This window comes from Centroberyx gerrardi, chromosome 3, assembly GCF_048128805.1.
Source record: "Centroberyx gerrardi isolate f3 chromosome 3, fCenGer3.hap1.cur.20231027, whole genome shotgun sequence".
In the NCBI taxonomy this organism is placed as follows: Eukaryota; Metazoa; Chordata; class Actinopteri; order Beryciformes; family Berycidae; genus Centroberyx; species Centroberyx gerrardi.
This window is the reverse complement of record NC_135999.1, coordinates 25,827,248-25,844,158: the sequence shown is the minus strand read 5'-3', so window position 1 is coordinate 25,844,158 and position 16,911 is coordinate 25,827,248. Positions and strand designations below refer to the sequence as shown.

At 42.5% G+C, this 16,911-nt stretch overlaps 1 protein-coding gene across 1 annotated transcript in view; it reads left to right on the top strand.

Annotated features, from left to right (window-relative positions):
• The window catches only part of LOC139909264 (sarcalumenin), a 17,562-nt gene extending 7,129 nt beyond the window's left edge, over positions 1–10,433 (top strand). Inside the window, 8 exon segments of the mRNA XM_078290027.1 lie at positions 1,914–2,602; positions 2,981–3,347; positions 5,145–5,243; positions 6,164–6,259; positions 7,866–7,982; positions 8,116–8,349; positions 8,725–9,074; positions 9,933–10,433. Coding sequence (XP_078146153.1) covers positions 1,914–2,602; positions 2,981–3,347; positions 5,145–5,243; positions 6,164–6,259; positions 7,866–7,982; positions 8,116–8,349; positions 8,725–9,074; positions 9,933–10,433 — 2,453 coding nt within the window.
• Positions 10,434–16,911: the final 6,478 nt, after the last annotated feature.

The window sequence follows — 16,911 nt, the reverse complement described above, 5'->3', positions numbered from 1 at the left end:
CTGAGAAACGTTTATGGCTTTGAAGATGATCAAAGTGCATTTTCTCTTTGGAAGAGGCAGACGATGAATCAAAATCAGACTCACCTTACTCACTAACTACAATAAATGTGCCTAAATCTACTTGGAGACACAATACAAAGGTATTTCAAAGGCTTGAGGAGTATCACAGCACATGCTAATACAAATGATGCATGGCAGACCAGGACCTCACATAGAGACCTCACATAGACTGTGCATGCAACACTTGCATCTGAGAGTACAGTATACACATCACCGATTGGTTTGACCGATATATTGGTTTGCCAATATATCAGGCTGATATTGGCCTCTAATGAATAATCAGATATTGGTCAATCAGTGGCGTCCATTTGGATAAGATGCAGTTTGTTTGATTACATATTTATTGTATCAATCAATAATGCTAGTTGTCTACATGATGTAGTAAGTAGTACTATAGTAGTATTTTGGGTTTTAGTGTTTTAGTGTCTCATGGTTTAATTGCTGTTTCAGAGACTTTTGTTAAATTCTGGGGGAAACACTGAACTGTTTTTGGAATTCTGAAGAAATGGTCAGATTTAAAGATACTGAATTTCTGCACAAAATATTGGTAAAGTATCGTCTATTGGCAGCTTCAATCCAAAAATATGAGTATCGGTATTGGCCTTCAAAAACTCATCGGTCAAACCCTAATCACCTTACATTCAATACGGGTTCCTTCCTATTTGTTTGCCAACTTGTGACAAGTGACAAGAGAGTGTCTTGCAACATAGTTGCTTTCAAATCAAGGGGGGGAGGAAAGGGGGGAAACCAAGCTTACAGTGTTTGCAAGGGGAGTAAACCCAAATTCAGGTGTGTTAATACACTCACTCACCAAAAAAGTGTTTTTCGACCCTTCTTTGTGGTCTGTAAAAACAACTCCATTTACACAATGACAGCTTAGTAGTCGCTACTTTTTGAGTTTCAGGACATTTATTTTTAACCGGTATAAGATGCAACACTATGTCACTTCAAGCCATGCTATTCACTCAGCTGTCCTCTTTTAGGTTTGGTGGAGTCTACATGACTGTACACTGTACTGTATGTCTGTATGTCTGCCTCAAATAGTCTTTAGCTAAGCATCACCATTCAAGGAGCTGAAAACTGAGTCTTGAATCTGAGAGGGCGTCAGACATTTGATCTGCTCTGTTCTTGCAAGTGGTCTAGTGTTGACATAACGAACAAAGGTGGCTGGTCTGCAGATGTGTAGTTTAATGAATATTACACAACAGGAAGTTTAACCCAAGCAATCTGATTGGACAAATGTGCATTCCAATCGTGCTGATGATTCCCATAAAGCACGGCTTCAGGGGCTTTAGCGATCTTTCTTGTTTTTTACTCTTATAGAGGCATATTGCTTTAAAGAGAACTTTTCAGCCAGTATACATGCATGAAAAGGCCCCATACGCAGTCAAATCACTGCTGTACTCATAAACAGAGTAAAGAATGCCCCCTTGAGTATGACGGCTATATTAGCATGCAGAGAGTGAGATGAATGTATGACCTTAGAAGTGATGGATGTTTGCCATGACAGTGCATGATCACTTCAGTGCTTTATTACACATTATAACTTACATTATAGTGTTTCCTTCATGTTAAACAATGTCTTCATCAGGTAATATGTGGACTGTAAAAGGCCTCCATGGTTTCATGAAAAACTTTTCTGAGTCTTACATCTTTATGCTAAGATCATGGTTGTCCTATTGTAAGACAGTGCTGATCGATCTTAGAGTTGAGATGTTTTTTGGAAAACAGAGACCAGAACAGACAGTAAATTGGCAAATTCTCTTCTCTTCTCTTCTCTTCTCATCTCCTCTCTTCTCTTCTCTTCTCTTCTCTTCTCTTCTCTTCTCTTCTCTTCTCTTCCCTCCTCACAGATCTGCTGGCAGAAGCCTCCATCCATGATGAGGAGCCTCTGATGCGTTTGCAGGTGCAGCAGCCCGAGGGAGACCTGTTCTCTTGTGGATGCGACCCGACAGAGGAGCATGCCAGCCAGAGCTCCTCCAACGACACCCCGGCCCCGGAGAGGGCCATGTGTCCGCCCTGCAACCCCCCATCCCCACCCGCAGAGGAGGAAGAGGAGGAGGGAGCAGCTCCTGCTGAAGAGGAAGTTTCCGCTGAGGAGGTAGCTAGCGATGGGGAAGAAGAACAGGAGGAGGTAGCTTCACAGGAGGAGGTAGTAGAGGAGGAGGAGGCGACGTCTGAGGAGGAGGCGGAAACTGTGGAGGAGGCTGAATCTTTGGAGGAGCAAAGTGTTGAGGAGGAGGAAACAGCAGAGGAGGTTGCATCATCTGAAGAGGAAGTGGAAGTGGATGAGGTCGCTGAGGTAGAGAGTGCTAGCACTGAGGAGGAAGAAGAAGAAGCAGAGGAGGAACTATCCCATGAGGAAGATGAAGTGGGTGAACCTCAGGAAGATGATGCAGTAGAGGAAGAAGCAGAGGAAGAACCTGCTGCTGAAGTTGAGGAAACCGTTGAGGAACCAGACACAGAAGCAGTTGAGGAGGAAGCAGCTGAGGAGGAGGCAGCTGAGGAGGAAGCAGCTGAGGAAGATGCAGCTGAGGAGGAGGCAGCTGAGGAGGAGGAAGGAGCTGAGGAGGAGGCAGCTGAGGAGGAAGCAGCTGAGGAAGAGGCAGCTGAGGAGGAGGCAGCTGAGGAGGAGGAAGGAGCTGAGGAGGAGGCAGCTGAGGAGGAGGAAGGAGCTGAAGAGGAGGCAGCTGAGGAGGAGGCAGCTGAGGAGGAGGCAGCTGAGGAGGAGGCAGCTGAGGAGGAGGCAGCGGAGGAGGAGGCAGCTGAGGAGGAGGCAGCTGAGGAGGAGGCAGCTGAGGAGGAGGTTATCGAGGAGGAAGCAGCTGAGGAGGAGGTTGCAGCAGCTGAACCAGAGGTGTCTCCTGAACCAGAACCAGAAGCTGAACCATTGGAGGTTCCTGAATCTGTTGAACCAGAGCCGGAAGTGATCGCAGAACCTGAATCAGAACCAGAGGTGATCGCAGAACCAGAACCAGAGCAAGAAGTGATCGCTGAACCTGAACCAGAACCAGAAGTGATCGCAGAGCCTGAACCAGAAGTGGTTGCAGAACCCGAAACAGAAGCTGAAGTCATTTCAGAGCCGGAGGAGGAGCCTGAGGTGATTCCAGAAGCCGAGCCAGAGGAACCTGTGGAGGAAGTGGCTGCGGAAGAAGTTGTCCCAGTGGAAGCCATTGAGGAGGAGGCTGCTGTGGCTGAGGAGGCTGTTGTCATAGAGGAGGTGACAGTCGAGGAGGTGACAGTCGAGGATGTGGCTGCAGAGGAGCCCGTGCAGACTCCAGCCAAAGGTACAGAAAGAAAAACATCAGCTGGGTTATGTCAGATTATATTATGTCTAATTTTTTTGTGGCAAGCACTCATGTTCATCTCCTATTGTCAGCTCAGATTACAGTCCCTTAAAAGTAAAGCTGTAGCAGATATATAGCTTCTTTCTCTTCATGGAGAGATCATTTCAACACTGGAGTCCAATATCTTGCCCTCATTCTCTCAGACAGCCCAAGTTGCTAGAACTAGGTGGGGTCCTGTTGCGGGACGTCTGTCCCCATCCTGAGCTCTGCTCCTCAAATAAATTCCAGTTGACCCTGAAAAGCTAAAAGCAGTCTGTGCTTCTGAGATTAGGGAGGCTCTAAGACATTCTGGTGCCTGGGTGTTGACACCTGCTATAAATGATAATGGACGAGTTTTAAAGAGTCTGCTATCTCTTATTCTGATCCCACTTCTGACCCTTCGTTACTTACATTCATTACTCTTGTGTGAGTGTCAGTGGAGGTTGTTTTATTTAATGAGTTTTGAGTTTTTTTCACCTGGTGGTTTTTAAAGATCCAGTGCAATGATTTTAACTGAGTCAGGAAAAGTTTGCTCTGGGTTTTTAACACGAGGAATGTCCTTTTTTCCATTTTTGATGGTTAATCTAGTCTGTTAGAACTGTGTTAGGGCCCCTTTCTCTGTGCTCAGCTAATTCTCAGTAGGTTGAGGGGGTTTGACCTTGTCAGACACGTTAGCTAACCAAGGTAGCTAGAGTTTCACTTCCCTCTGAGTTTGTGACTTCCTGGTCTATAACAAGTACTGGTACTGCTCCTTTCTTCAACATCAAATTACTAGTAAATCCAAGCATTTTTTGCAGACAAAGCATCCAGCATAGAGTGAGCCTAGGCATTTTAATTGGATTTTTTAATTAAAGACCTTTCAATATTTTTGTCTTTGAGGAACAAATATCCAGTGTTGGAACTGCAGCACCCATTAATAATCTATAACGGAATCTAGTGGCTAGTTCGGCAAGCAGCTAACAGGCTGACAGACTACGGGACACCTTATTATCAGGCATACTGTCAACCAATCTGAGCATTTATTAACATAAAGTGCATAGCAAGTAGATTGGATGTCTCAGTTTAATTCTGCTGACAACCAGAGGGAGAGTTCCCCAAAGGAAGCTAGTCAAATTTCCGCAACACTGACAGTTATATCATATTTTAGGGAACTTTACATGAACTTGTTAAACAATACCATGAGATTGTGAAATGCAATTCTCAATGCAATGAACCTTGTGAACCAAGTGAGATGTGTCATCAAATGTCTCTCTATCTTTCTCTCTCTCTTCCTCTCTCTCTCTCTCTCCCTCTCTTGCATGTGCTATACCCCCAGAACATGACACTGTGAAGCCAAAGGGGCATTAGGAATAACCTCTGGTACAGAAATAAACGGACCAAAATAGCGGAGGAAAGGAATAGACGGATAGAGGGACAACAGCCTGATATAACAGTGTGGGCCCCGCTCAGTCCAGATGGCCTGGTCACTCACAGCTCAGGAAATCAATTACCTGGGGGATCACATTTATTTTGTAACCATGTCAGCTGTGTTTTCACTACCTTTGACAGCTTTAGTGGACAAGAGAATGTGTTTCATTTCACAAATACAACATGGTTATTCACTGTCAGCGTGTGTCATTGACAGCTGCAGAAGCCGATTTAGTCTTCCTGTGTCAGAATATGCAGTCAGGGCAATCTCCTGGATCGAACAGTCACATGTAAACACATGTCAGGGCTGATGACCTCAGCAGTTGACTGACAGTCTGCTCCTCCAATCAGCACCCAGGGATGAGGCGTCAGGCCCGGCAGCGAGGGACCGCTCCCACATTGAGGACACGCTGCGATTGGCTACCACTGAACCCTCAGCAGAGTTCTCAGGTGAGGAGCAAATAAAGACGGGTTTCATCTCAAGCTGAGACCAAAGATATTGTCACATAAGTCAATATGTGGTTATGTATTTTACCGGGTGTCCTCTCACACACAATGACAAAACATAACACACACACTTACTCATCCAACACAATGGAACACACAATCACACAGTCAAAATTTTGATTTTCAAATGATAACATTGCTGTACTGCTCAGAATCTCAAATTCCTTCTAGATTATTGTTGCAGGGATGTTTAATATTTTGCATTCTGTAGGAATGAGTGTTCTGAATGAAAGTGCTGGAGAGAGTTTACAACTACCTTTTCAATGAAAAAGAAAACCAGATGTGTTTGCATGTGAATGAAAGGAGGTCTGAGAAAGTTTTCAGGGCTTTTCTGCAGAAACTACTCTGAAAATCATTTCATGATGTCAACCAGGTTCAGGTTGTGTGTGTGTGTGTGTGTGTGTGTGTGTGTGTGTGTGTGTGTGTGTGTGTGTGTGTGTGTGTGTGTGTGTGTGCGTGCGTGCGAGCCCATGCACATGTCTTGAGGCAGGTGATTAATCAGTGCAAATACACAACTCTGTCCTTTGCATGAAAGCCTCTCTGTTCTCTAAAGCCAGATTGGTTAATGTCATAGAGCCCAAAGTGCTGTAGCAAAGCCAGTTTCTTAATGCAGTTCAATTCAAACTCAACTCAATTCAATAAGCTTTAAGCTTTAATTAGCTTTTGGACATGAAGTGCAGTTCATTACATACTGGCATTGGTTGTAATTAGTAATGGCAGCAACTGCATGAATAATAATAGAAATAGTAATAAATGATAAATAAATATACTCACTATTTCATCCAACATGTCTTTTTGCCACCACCAACCTCTCTCTCCCTCTCACTCTCTCTCTCTCTCTCTCTCTCTCTCTCTCTCTCTAGCTGCTATGAAGAAGCTGTTGAACATCTACCACACGGCCATCAAGCCACTGGAAGACGCCTACAAGTACAACGAGCTCAGGCAGCATGAAGTCACAGGTAACTCAACTACATTTCCCATTGGAGACCAGGGTCAAATAGCATGTACTTATTAGCATTTGTTTTAAACTGCTTGGGATAGCAGATGGGTTGGCTTTCACTATATCAGGACGATTCAGATAGTGTGAGGCAAGTTGTTAATCACAGTAGAGTGTAATTAATCGAGTTTCAAATACTTGCCTGTGATTGCCTAAGTTTCTGGCACTCATTGTTCTGTTCCATGTGGCAGACACCACCCCTCTGGCACCCAAGTAGGATAAAACAAACCATAAAAAGTATTTCCAAATACTATTGCCCTGCTATTATCTGCTGTTACGCTTACTACTACAATTTATTTTTTCAATACGTGACAGTTCTCTTATTTAATAATGCTACATTGTTATTTTAGCAATATAATTACACATAAAACAAAACCATAAGTGGAACTGTAGCCCACATGACTCGGATACAGCATTCCCAGTGGAAACCCACCAGACCCACAGCTGCTAACCACCTTTATCAATTCGCCACACTTGCTTGAAAGAACAGCCAAATGTTCAATAAATAAATTGTTTAAATAAGTGGGGTTGCGCAGAGACAGTGAAATACAAATGAAGTCGTTATTAAGAGGAAACTGAGCCGGGACACCTGACATTAATCAGACCAGGCACACGGAGACAATAAGGACTCTGTTTGCAGTTTAAAGGGAGCGCTGTGCGGGCCAGGATCCCTACAACTTTGTTCCATTGCACTGGAGGGCAGGAAGTATTATTTATTCAAAGGAGAAGGATGAAAACCTTATTCTGTGCTATGTGAACCTGCGACCCCTTGTGGTGCAGGATGGAAGGGAAGTTCAGAGCCTGGTATTTATCTATCTACATACACTGAGTATATATGATACACAGACAGAAAAGTTTCTCTATTAAAGGTGCTATGTGTAGCATTTTTAAACATCAATATATCATTGTCAACTGCCAAAAGAGACCATGGTTGAGATGATTGATGCTTCTATCTCATGCCAGTGGTATTGTTAGTGCTAGTATTTCTCAAACTTAAGATCACATTTCCCAGAATCCTTGTTGCTTCCTGTAGCAAAGAGAATGCTGCTTCTTGTCCCCCCCCTCCCCTGTCCTGTACGTTTTGTTTGTTTTCTCGTTCCCCCTACTGAAGAGGATAAACATGTTGGAGGTTATTTTTCCTTTTCCTTTTCCATTTGTTCTACCATCTGCCGTTACGAGAAACTCTGAAAGCTTTATCTGTGTTTGCTCTGGAAGAAGTGTGGTCTTCTTTTTTGTGTTGTGTGTTTTGTGTTGCAAAGGAATCCAGTCGATTTCCTGCAAAATATGTAAAATGCAGTGTAGAGGCTGGTAGAGGTTTCCAGTCTTCGTGTTGTTGGTCTTGCTTGTTGACGGCGATTATATTAATGTATGTGGTAATCATGTATTGATATTAGTAGTATGCTACACATAGCACCTTTAAAAAAGCTGATTTTGCACAGTTTCTCAACCATAATTTCTGTTTTGTCTGTCTTTGTATGTCTGCCCCCCCGCCATCTCTGTCTCTCTCTCTCTCTCTCTCTCACACACACACACACACACACGCACACACACGCACACACACGCTGCAGACGGTGAGATCACCTCCAAGCCCATGGTGTTGTTCCTGGGACCCTGGAGTGTGGGCAAGTCCTCCATGATCAACTACCTGCTGGGTCTCCACAGCACCTCCCAGGAGCTCTACACAGGTTCAGACTGACAAAAACTGTTACCTTCCATACTGTACAATGATAAATGTATAGGAGATTACCAATACATCTCAATTTAATAATTGAATCTATTTTATAATACAACCAAACCACCCTGTCGTCCCTCCGCCAGGCGCTGAGCCCACCACCTCAGAATACACGGTGGTGATGCACGGGGAGAAGTTCCGCACCGTGGAGGGCATCGTCATGGCGGCGGACAGCTCGCGCTCCTTCTCGCCCCTGGAGAAGTTCGGCCAGGGCTTCCTGGAGAGGCTGGTGGGCATCGAGATGCCCCACCAGCTGCTGGAGAGGGTCACCTTCGTCGACACGCCCGGCATCATCGAGAACCGCAAGCAGCAGGAGAGAGGTGGGAGACCGGAGGAGGAAACTGGACAGTGTTCGACCGATATGGGTTTTTGAAGGCCGATAACGATGCCGATATGTTTGTATCGAACTGCCCATAGCAGATATTTTGTGCCAGTATTCAACATCTTTACATTTTTCCATTATCCTGCCACTTTCATGCCAAAAACTATATTCGTGTCAGGGTGGACAGCATTTACATCATGGGACAGTAAAACTCTCCATTGAAACACATATTAATGAAATTCTTTAAGGGTTAGCTTTAAGGTTAAAGAAAATGTGCCCATCATGTGTTTTTTTGGACATTTCACATGTGAAAACCTCCAAGCAATAGAGCAAGTACATTGACCATTTCATGTACTGTAACCCCCCCCCCCAGGTTACCCCTACAATGAAGTGTGCCAGTGGTTCATCGACCGGGCCGATCTGATCTTCCTGGTGTTCGACCCCACCAAGCTGGACGTGGGCGGGGAGCTGGAGATGCTCTTCAGGCAGATGAAGGGCCGCGAGTCCCAGATCCGCATCATCCTCAACAAGGCCGACAACCTGGCCACCCAGGACCTGATGAGGGTCTACGGAGCGTTGTTCTGGAGCATGGCGCCCCTCATCAACGTCACAGAGCCTCCTAGAGTCTACGTCAGCTCCTTCTGGCCTCAGGACTACGCCGCGGACACCAGCCGTGAGCTCTTCATGAAGGAGGAGATCTCTCTGCTGGAGGACCTCAACCAGGTGAGACTTCTTGCCTTGGTTTGAAATGTTTAACAGTTTTGAAATCGTCATTCCCTGGGTTTGGGTACACTCAACTTCTTAATTGCTTAATGAGGCCAATGTGTTCATCCCAACCAAGGTTTCAAGATTGGGGTGATCTCACACAGTCTCTGAGAAAGATTGCAACTAGAGGTTTTCAATCTGACCTTCAAAAAGTGATGAGAAAAGCCTGATCCAATAGGAAAGATCTGTTGCTTAACATCACCTAATTTAGTCACTGATATTTGAATTCTTTCTCCTAAACTCCACCTTAGGAGCAGTAAAGAGATGAAAATATACATCTGCATTCACTGTAAGAAGAGCTTGAGACAGATAAGAAAAGCATGATATCTCATTTGTAGATGGCTTCACTCACAGACTGCTGATCGATGTCTGAGATGTTTCTCCTTAATGACACATTAGAGACTTAGCAGAGAGTGAGTGTATATTAAGACATGAGAAAAAAAAAGAAAAAGCTAAGTGAGAAGCATGAGTGAGATAATCCAAGGCTTGTTTCTCAGGAGCAGAATTTTAGCAGTATGAGAAAATCTCAAAATGATTTTAAATAAAACTCATCTAGGAGAAGTACATGAGAGGAAGAGGAGATAATTGTGGCTAAATCTCAAAATCCTTCAGCATACATCTACTCTGAATAGTGTGATTTCTCTTTGTGTGTGCAGTACTTGATGTGAAGATTGTACTCAAGTCAGTCATATTTGAGCCACTGTCAGTGCAAAGGAATTTAATGCTTCACTAATCCTCTCTCTCTGAATTTCTTTCTTCTCTCTCTCTCTCTCTCTGTCTCTCTGTCTCTCTCTCTCTCTCTCCTCCCCCCTGCAGGTGATTGAGAACCAGCTGGAGAACAAGATCGCCTTCATCCGTCAGCACGGCATCCGCGTGCGCATCCACGCCCTGCTGGTGGACCGCTACCTGCAGACCTACTACGACAAGCTGGGCTGGTTCAGCGACCCCTACGAGGTTCTCCGCGACATCGTCTCCGACCCGGACAAGTACTACATCTTCAAGTCCATCCTGGCCAAAACCAACGTCAGCAAGTTCGACCTGCCCGACAAGGAGGCCTACCAGGACTTCTTCGGCGTGAACCCGGTCGCCGGCTTCAAGCAGCTCTCCTACCACTGCAGCTGGTCCGGCGGCTGCCTGCTGGACAAGATCGAGAAGGCCATCACGGTGGAGCTGCCGGCTCTGCTCAGCAGCGTCAGCAAGGCCTCGGACACGCCGGCCCCCGCCCAGGCCGCCCCGGCGCCTCCGCCCCCGCTGCCCGGCACCTGCGAGGGCCCCGGCTGCGAGGAGAAGCCCAAGAACCGCTGGCGGAGGCAGTGAGGCGGCGGAGAGGAGAGGAGGAGGAGGAGGAGGAGGAGGAGGAAAGAAGGAGGCGGACGGCAGTGGCCCAAAGCTTTCCTGAAGTGATTCCCCCACTGCTGTATTTGTCTGGACTGGATGTGGTGGACTGAGCAGAGAGAGAGGGAGAAGAGAGAGAGAGAGAGAGAGAGAGAGAGAGAGAATAGAAAAAGGGCAAAGATGTACCAAGCAGACCTGGGTCAGACACTTAGGAATAATTCTTAGTGTTTGTTTTAACCTGCATGGAGTGCCAAGTGGAGAAAGTGCAGTTCAGATAGCGTTGGGGAAATAAGCTGTAGATCACAGAAAAGCATACTTAACTGATACTTGTCTGTGATTGTCTAAACTCCCTGACACTCATTGTCCTATCTGGAACCCATCTCACTAAAACAAACCATGAAACGTGTTTGCAAACACTGTTTGACCAAGGTCTGGTATAGAGTGTGGAAAAAGAGACGTGCAGGCAACTTTCCAACTGAAGCAATAAGCGTCTGCAAACAGTGATAAATGTCTGCAGCAGCAATATACGTCCGAAAGATGAGAAATGGAAACAAAATCAAAGACTTCTATTTTCTATTTAACCTCTCATGATATGTGAATGAAATCCAAGAATGTATACAAAAGTCTGTTGTCTTGTTTCTCATCGTTTTCAAGTTTGTACTTTATTTATTCAAGTTTTTTTCTTCATCCATAGTGAGCTGAGTGAGACGGCAGGAGTAGCTGCTCCTCCAGATCAATACTGACACTCTGACAAAGTCTGGGGATGGGATTCAGTCAAATCTGTTCTGCTGTGTTTCTACTGTGTTTATCCTCCTAGCCTACATTACTGTCCTAAAAATAGAAGGTATCCTATGTACCAGTGTAGGGATTCTAATATAGGGTGCATGCAATCATAGACGGATTGATGCTGCTTTAGTGGTTTATTCAGCAATGATTCAATCACTATTAGTCACTGTATTGTACTGTACTGTGCACATTTTTCTATACTATACTATACTATCCTATCCTATCCTATACTATTTTCTATACAGAAACTGGAATTTTATTTTATTTAACCAGAGATTGACTGAATCCAACCGTTTGTCCCTTGTGCTCTTTTCTTCATCATTTAATCGCAGCAGTCTATCCATGTGAGCTTGCATTTGTACATTTGACGCCAGTGTGGCTTCTTTGCCTTCAGTGTTGTTGCTAGTTTTATCTCAGCCATGCTGCATGAATGCTGCCGAATGGGCAGCGTCATTAAAAATGTAGTCTTTTCCTCGTTGTTCTAGGTCCATTTGTGATTGTGACACTTTTGTGTGATTTCTTTTGAGTAAACACCAAAAAATTCTGCGGGCCTGTTTCCTTTGTAAGGGTACGAAGACATAAGAGATGAAATCTCTTTCCACTGAAACAATATATTATTCATATGGTTTGGTTGTTAAGTTGCAAAATGCAGTGAAAGGAGGTTTAGGGAATATGGGCCAAACAGAGGTACAACACACAGCTCACATCCTGACAACACACAGCTTTGGACTGGGGGAATTGCACTTTTAGGGTAAAATATTACAGACTAAATCATTTCTACCTAGTCATTACAACACTGTATGTAGGCAAAGCATAATAAACTGTGACAGCTGGATGAGCAGGCATTAGCCCAAAACCCCATGAAATGAGCAATAAAATGAGGATGCTCTTTTGACAGGGGCTGTTTAATTAACCCCTGCAGTGGCTACACATGGCCACCAGGAGGCGCCTCCACTCAATCTGTTAATCAAAACCTAAAAAAGGTGCTGTCTAAACGTATGACTTCATAAAATATGGTAGAAGATATAAAAGGTTTTTTTTTTTTTTTTTTTTTTTTACATTTTAGCTGCCAAGGTAAAACTTAAAATAAAAGCAAGCTCACAATTCAGTTTGTTATTTAGGGGGAAACTGCCTCATAGAAACAAAGAAAACATCTCCTCTTTGTGGCTCAGGGTATTTATGTGCTGTATTATACTTTACCTTTACTTGATACTATAGCTTAACTATAAAGGAAGCAATTCAGTCTTTACTCCTTTCAATTTCAGTAGCATATAAATATTCATGAAACTATATTTGTTGATAGTTTGTCATGAGTGAGTCATATTATAATCTCCATATTATTGATTTAGATGTGAGTTCAGTTCAAGTTACGCATTCTTATTGTTTGTCCAGAAGTGTGTGTGTGTGTGTGTGTGTGTGTGTGTGTGTGTGTGTGTGTGCAGCTCAGCAGAGCCAGTAACAACAGGAATGTGATAAGATATCGCTCAACTCCACTTTCAGTGCCAAATAAAATAAATGTGCAGGTGTTTGTCTCGGTGACATTGTTGCAGAGAGAGATCGACAACTTACAGAGTTTCACAGTATCTGCCAACACATGGCATAAGGACAGCAGGACAGGATACACACAGACAGTAGAGACATACTATGGACTAGACTATACATATCACATGTAAATTTGATTATCTAAAGCTGCATGTGCATGTAATGATTTTGTTATAGATGACAAAAATGAGGAGTATTTGTATGAGGCACAGTCCTGTCATACACAATATACACAATGTTAGATCAACATTTTGGCACACCTGCTTGGCAAATACCTGAACAACACTCCCAATGGTGATGAAATCTCTCCCTCTCCCTCTCCCTCTCTCTCTCTCTGTCTGTCTGTGTGCGTGTGTGTGTGTGTGTGTGTGTGTGTGTGTGTGTGTATTTGTGTGTTTGTGTGCATGCATGTGTGTCTAACTCTGTAAATAGATGGAGTTGTATCTCAGCACAACTGTAATACATGTATAGAGGACTTCAGCATGAGCATAAAACTACTACAACGACTATGACTAAGAATGATATAATAGTAATATAATAATAATATATAATAATATAATGATAAATAGCTATGTAATGTATTAAATTAGATATAAGAAAGCATAAGAAACAAACACAAGGTTAAAAGTGGGCAAGGCCAAAAACAGTTACATAAAAACAAATCTGTTTTAAGAAGTGATTTACAAGATGATGCTGGTCATTCCACAGTCTATAAGGGTTGATTGTTTTTCTTTGGTAATTTAAAAATCATATGTGAAACAGAAGTGATGCTACTCACAAACTGCTAAAAACCTACCAAGCATACCACAGTAAAGCTTAACAGGAGAACAGCATGTGGCAGCACTGCAATACTTTTCCAGACAAAAACAAGACAGATAAAAAAGCAAGTCCAATTACTGAAATAAAAACAATCTAATAAAACAATAGAGACACTAAAACTTAAGGTTATAAAGCATGTTTAGTGCTTGAGGTCCACAGACTCATAGTGTTGGTGCTCATCAGTGAAAAGAGTTTTGTCAGCTTTGTCTGAGCTCTTGGGATAAAAGTTCAAGGACATAGGTAGGGGCCAAGCCATTTCACTGCTTTAACAGTAATCAATAAAATCTTTAAATCAATTCTAAAATTAACAGCGAGTCAATGTAAATTTGCTAAAAATATTCATACTAAACAACTGTACAATATTCAGTTACAAAAGGCGCATTAAAAACATAATGAAGCCATGTCTAAAATGGCACAACAACCCAGACAGATGTAATTCAGACACGTCGCCTTACACCAAACAGGCTAAAAGACACATTTAGAGAACACCACTTCACCATTTCTTCAGAGTGGAGTTAAACCTATTTTCATTTGTCATCTTGAGCATAAGTTTCTTGGCAGCTTGTTCTATAAAGTCGCCACAGAATACAAAAGTGTTTCCTCACCGATCCAACTCTTAAATCTACCTGGTGCTCTGTCACTGAACCTGGACTCTCGAGCCAAAAGAGAATTTCCCCACAGGGATCAATAAAGTATTCAATTCCTGGAGTTGGAATGTCTCCCAGCTCTAAGGAAACAGAACTAGAATTGAATTGGAATGACAGAAAACAGAATTGGATTCCATTAAATTCCACTTCTTAGAGAGTTTGTCTTGACTCGCTAAAAACATTATAAATCAACAATTATGAATCAAATAATAGACAGTTCAACACATCAGATACATTCAATCATAATATATGGATTACCATTACATGTTGTGCATCAAATACCACCTGAAAGGCCCCTTTAACATTTTATAATATTCAGTATTGATAATATATAACACTGTGCGTAATCTCAGATATGTGGTAAGAAAAAACAAACAAAGATGAAATTTCACTGAATTTCATTGAATTAAATTCAACTTCCTGACATTCCAATTCAATTCCAATTCTGTTTCCTGTAGGTTTTTTCAAATTCAAATTCCAATTCCTCAGTTGAAGAGTTCATTGACCCCAACCCTGCAGTACACAACATGAACACTATACCTCTCTGCACACGTAATAAACAGTACATGTGTGTTTGAGCTCATATTCCATGCATACTTGGAGTTGCTGAGCTCATATCTCAGGCTGGGCTCCTGTGCATCAGACACAATGTTGACACTGACTTATCAGTGCAGCTTTATCAACTCTGCAAACAAGCCTCTCTTGTAAGCTCTTGAACATAAGCACGCATGCATGCACACGCGCACACACACACACACACACACACACACACACACACACACACGCACACACAAACAACGCACAGATGGTTGCTTGTCCAGATTTATTGGATTCAAAGTGTAGGCGTTATCACTTCTTCAAAGGATGAAGACACACTCACACACACACACACACACACACACACACTGAAGTAATTCTATAACACTGTGTTCCCTCAAAACCAATAGTGTCTTTATCTTCTTCCTCTTCACCTGTTGCTCACAATCTCTTCACTTCACTGGCTCCAGGAAATACCTCATATGGTGTTTAGGGCTCCCAGCGTTGTGTCCATTCACACTGACGAGGCATGTTCCGCCTTGGATATTTGGTATCTAACATGACAAAAATAATCTTGTGTTTCCTGAGTAATTTGTTAATGCTTAAAGACCATTTTGTTAATGCTTAAATTTAAAATTAATGTTACTATTGAGATGTATTCTTCTGAAGTTGATACTGGGGTCACTCCAACTAAAAGACGACCTAGAATATTTCCAGACAATTTTCTTTCTTCTAATATGTGTCGTCTTGCTCTGTTGGAACTTATTAGTAAATTAGAAGGACGCGAGAAAACACAAATTAATATTGATAATTGGTATAGATTATTTTGTGATATAATGTGTAGGGAAATTAATATGTACCTATCGACAAAATCTGATTTTTCAAGGCAGAAAGGGACATATCAGAAAATAGGTAGGACTAAGCCATATTGGAATGCAGAACTCAAAAAACTGTGGAATGATAAAAGACAGGCAGAGAGGGAATTTCTAAAATGTAAGGACCCACTGACCAGAAGGCAACTTAGGGAACAATACAGGCAAACTCAGTTTATTTTTGATAAGAGTATACGGATCTACAAAAGGCAGTTCACAAGAGGACAAGCATTACAGCTGGATTGATTACAAAGTAACAACCCACAACAATTTTGGAAATAAATAAATAAATTGGGCCCTAAGAAATTAAAGAAAATCCCAATGGAAATTATACTAGATAACGGTGACACTGAAAACAAAAAAGAGGTAGTGCTTGGAAAATGGGAGAAAGACTTTGCAGATGTATTTTCAGGAAACCATATTCCACCTGGTTCTGATGACGCGTTCTTAAATGATATTTGTGCTACAAAATGTAAATTGGAGATGGCTATGAATATACCTCGACATTACTATAGAAGAAGTTAAAAGGGCTATAGACAAAGCAAAATTGAATAAGGCATCTGGAATAGAAGGTATCCCAAATGAAGCTTTAAAATCTCCACATCTCTTAGAGGTCCTCTTTTATCTTTTCAAGACATGCTTTGAACATGGTATAAGCCTGTCAGTATGGTACAAGTCCATCATTAAACCTGTTCCAAAGTCATCGAAGAATGACCCCAGAATACCCCTCAATTATAGGGGCATCAGCCTCCTTAGTACAGCTTACAAATTGTATTCTAATATACTGAACAACAGGCTCCCACAATATCTAGAAATGGGGCAGTACCTTGTCGATGAGCAGAGTGGATTTAGAAAGAAACGAGTCTGTATCGATCATATACATTCAGTATCAACTATTATCAGAACTAGAATCACTAAAGGCAAACCCACTTTCGCATGTTTTGTTGACTTTCTGGATTAACAGAGATTTGCTTGCCTTTAAATTTATGGAAGTGGGGGTGGATGGTAGATTCTATAAAGCAATCCAGACCTTGTATAGTTGCCCAGTTGCCTGTGTTGAGATCAATGATATGTTTACTGACTGGTGTGACACATCTTTTGGAGTAAAACAAGGTGATATACTTTCTCCAACCCTTTTTGCATTTGTGAATGACTTTAGCTCTACAGATTAAGGAAGCTAATTTAGGCGTATGCTTGGATGATATTAAATTGGGTATTTTATTATACGCGGATGATATAATTTTACTGGCTGAGTCT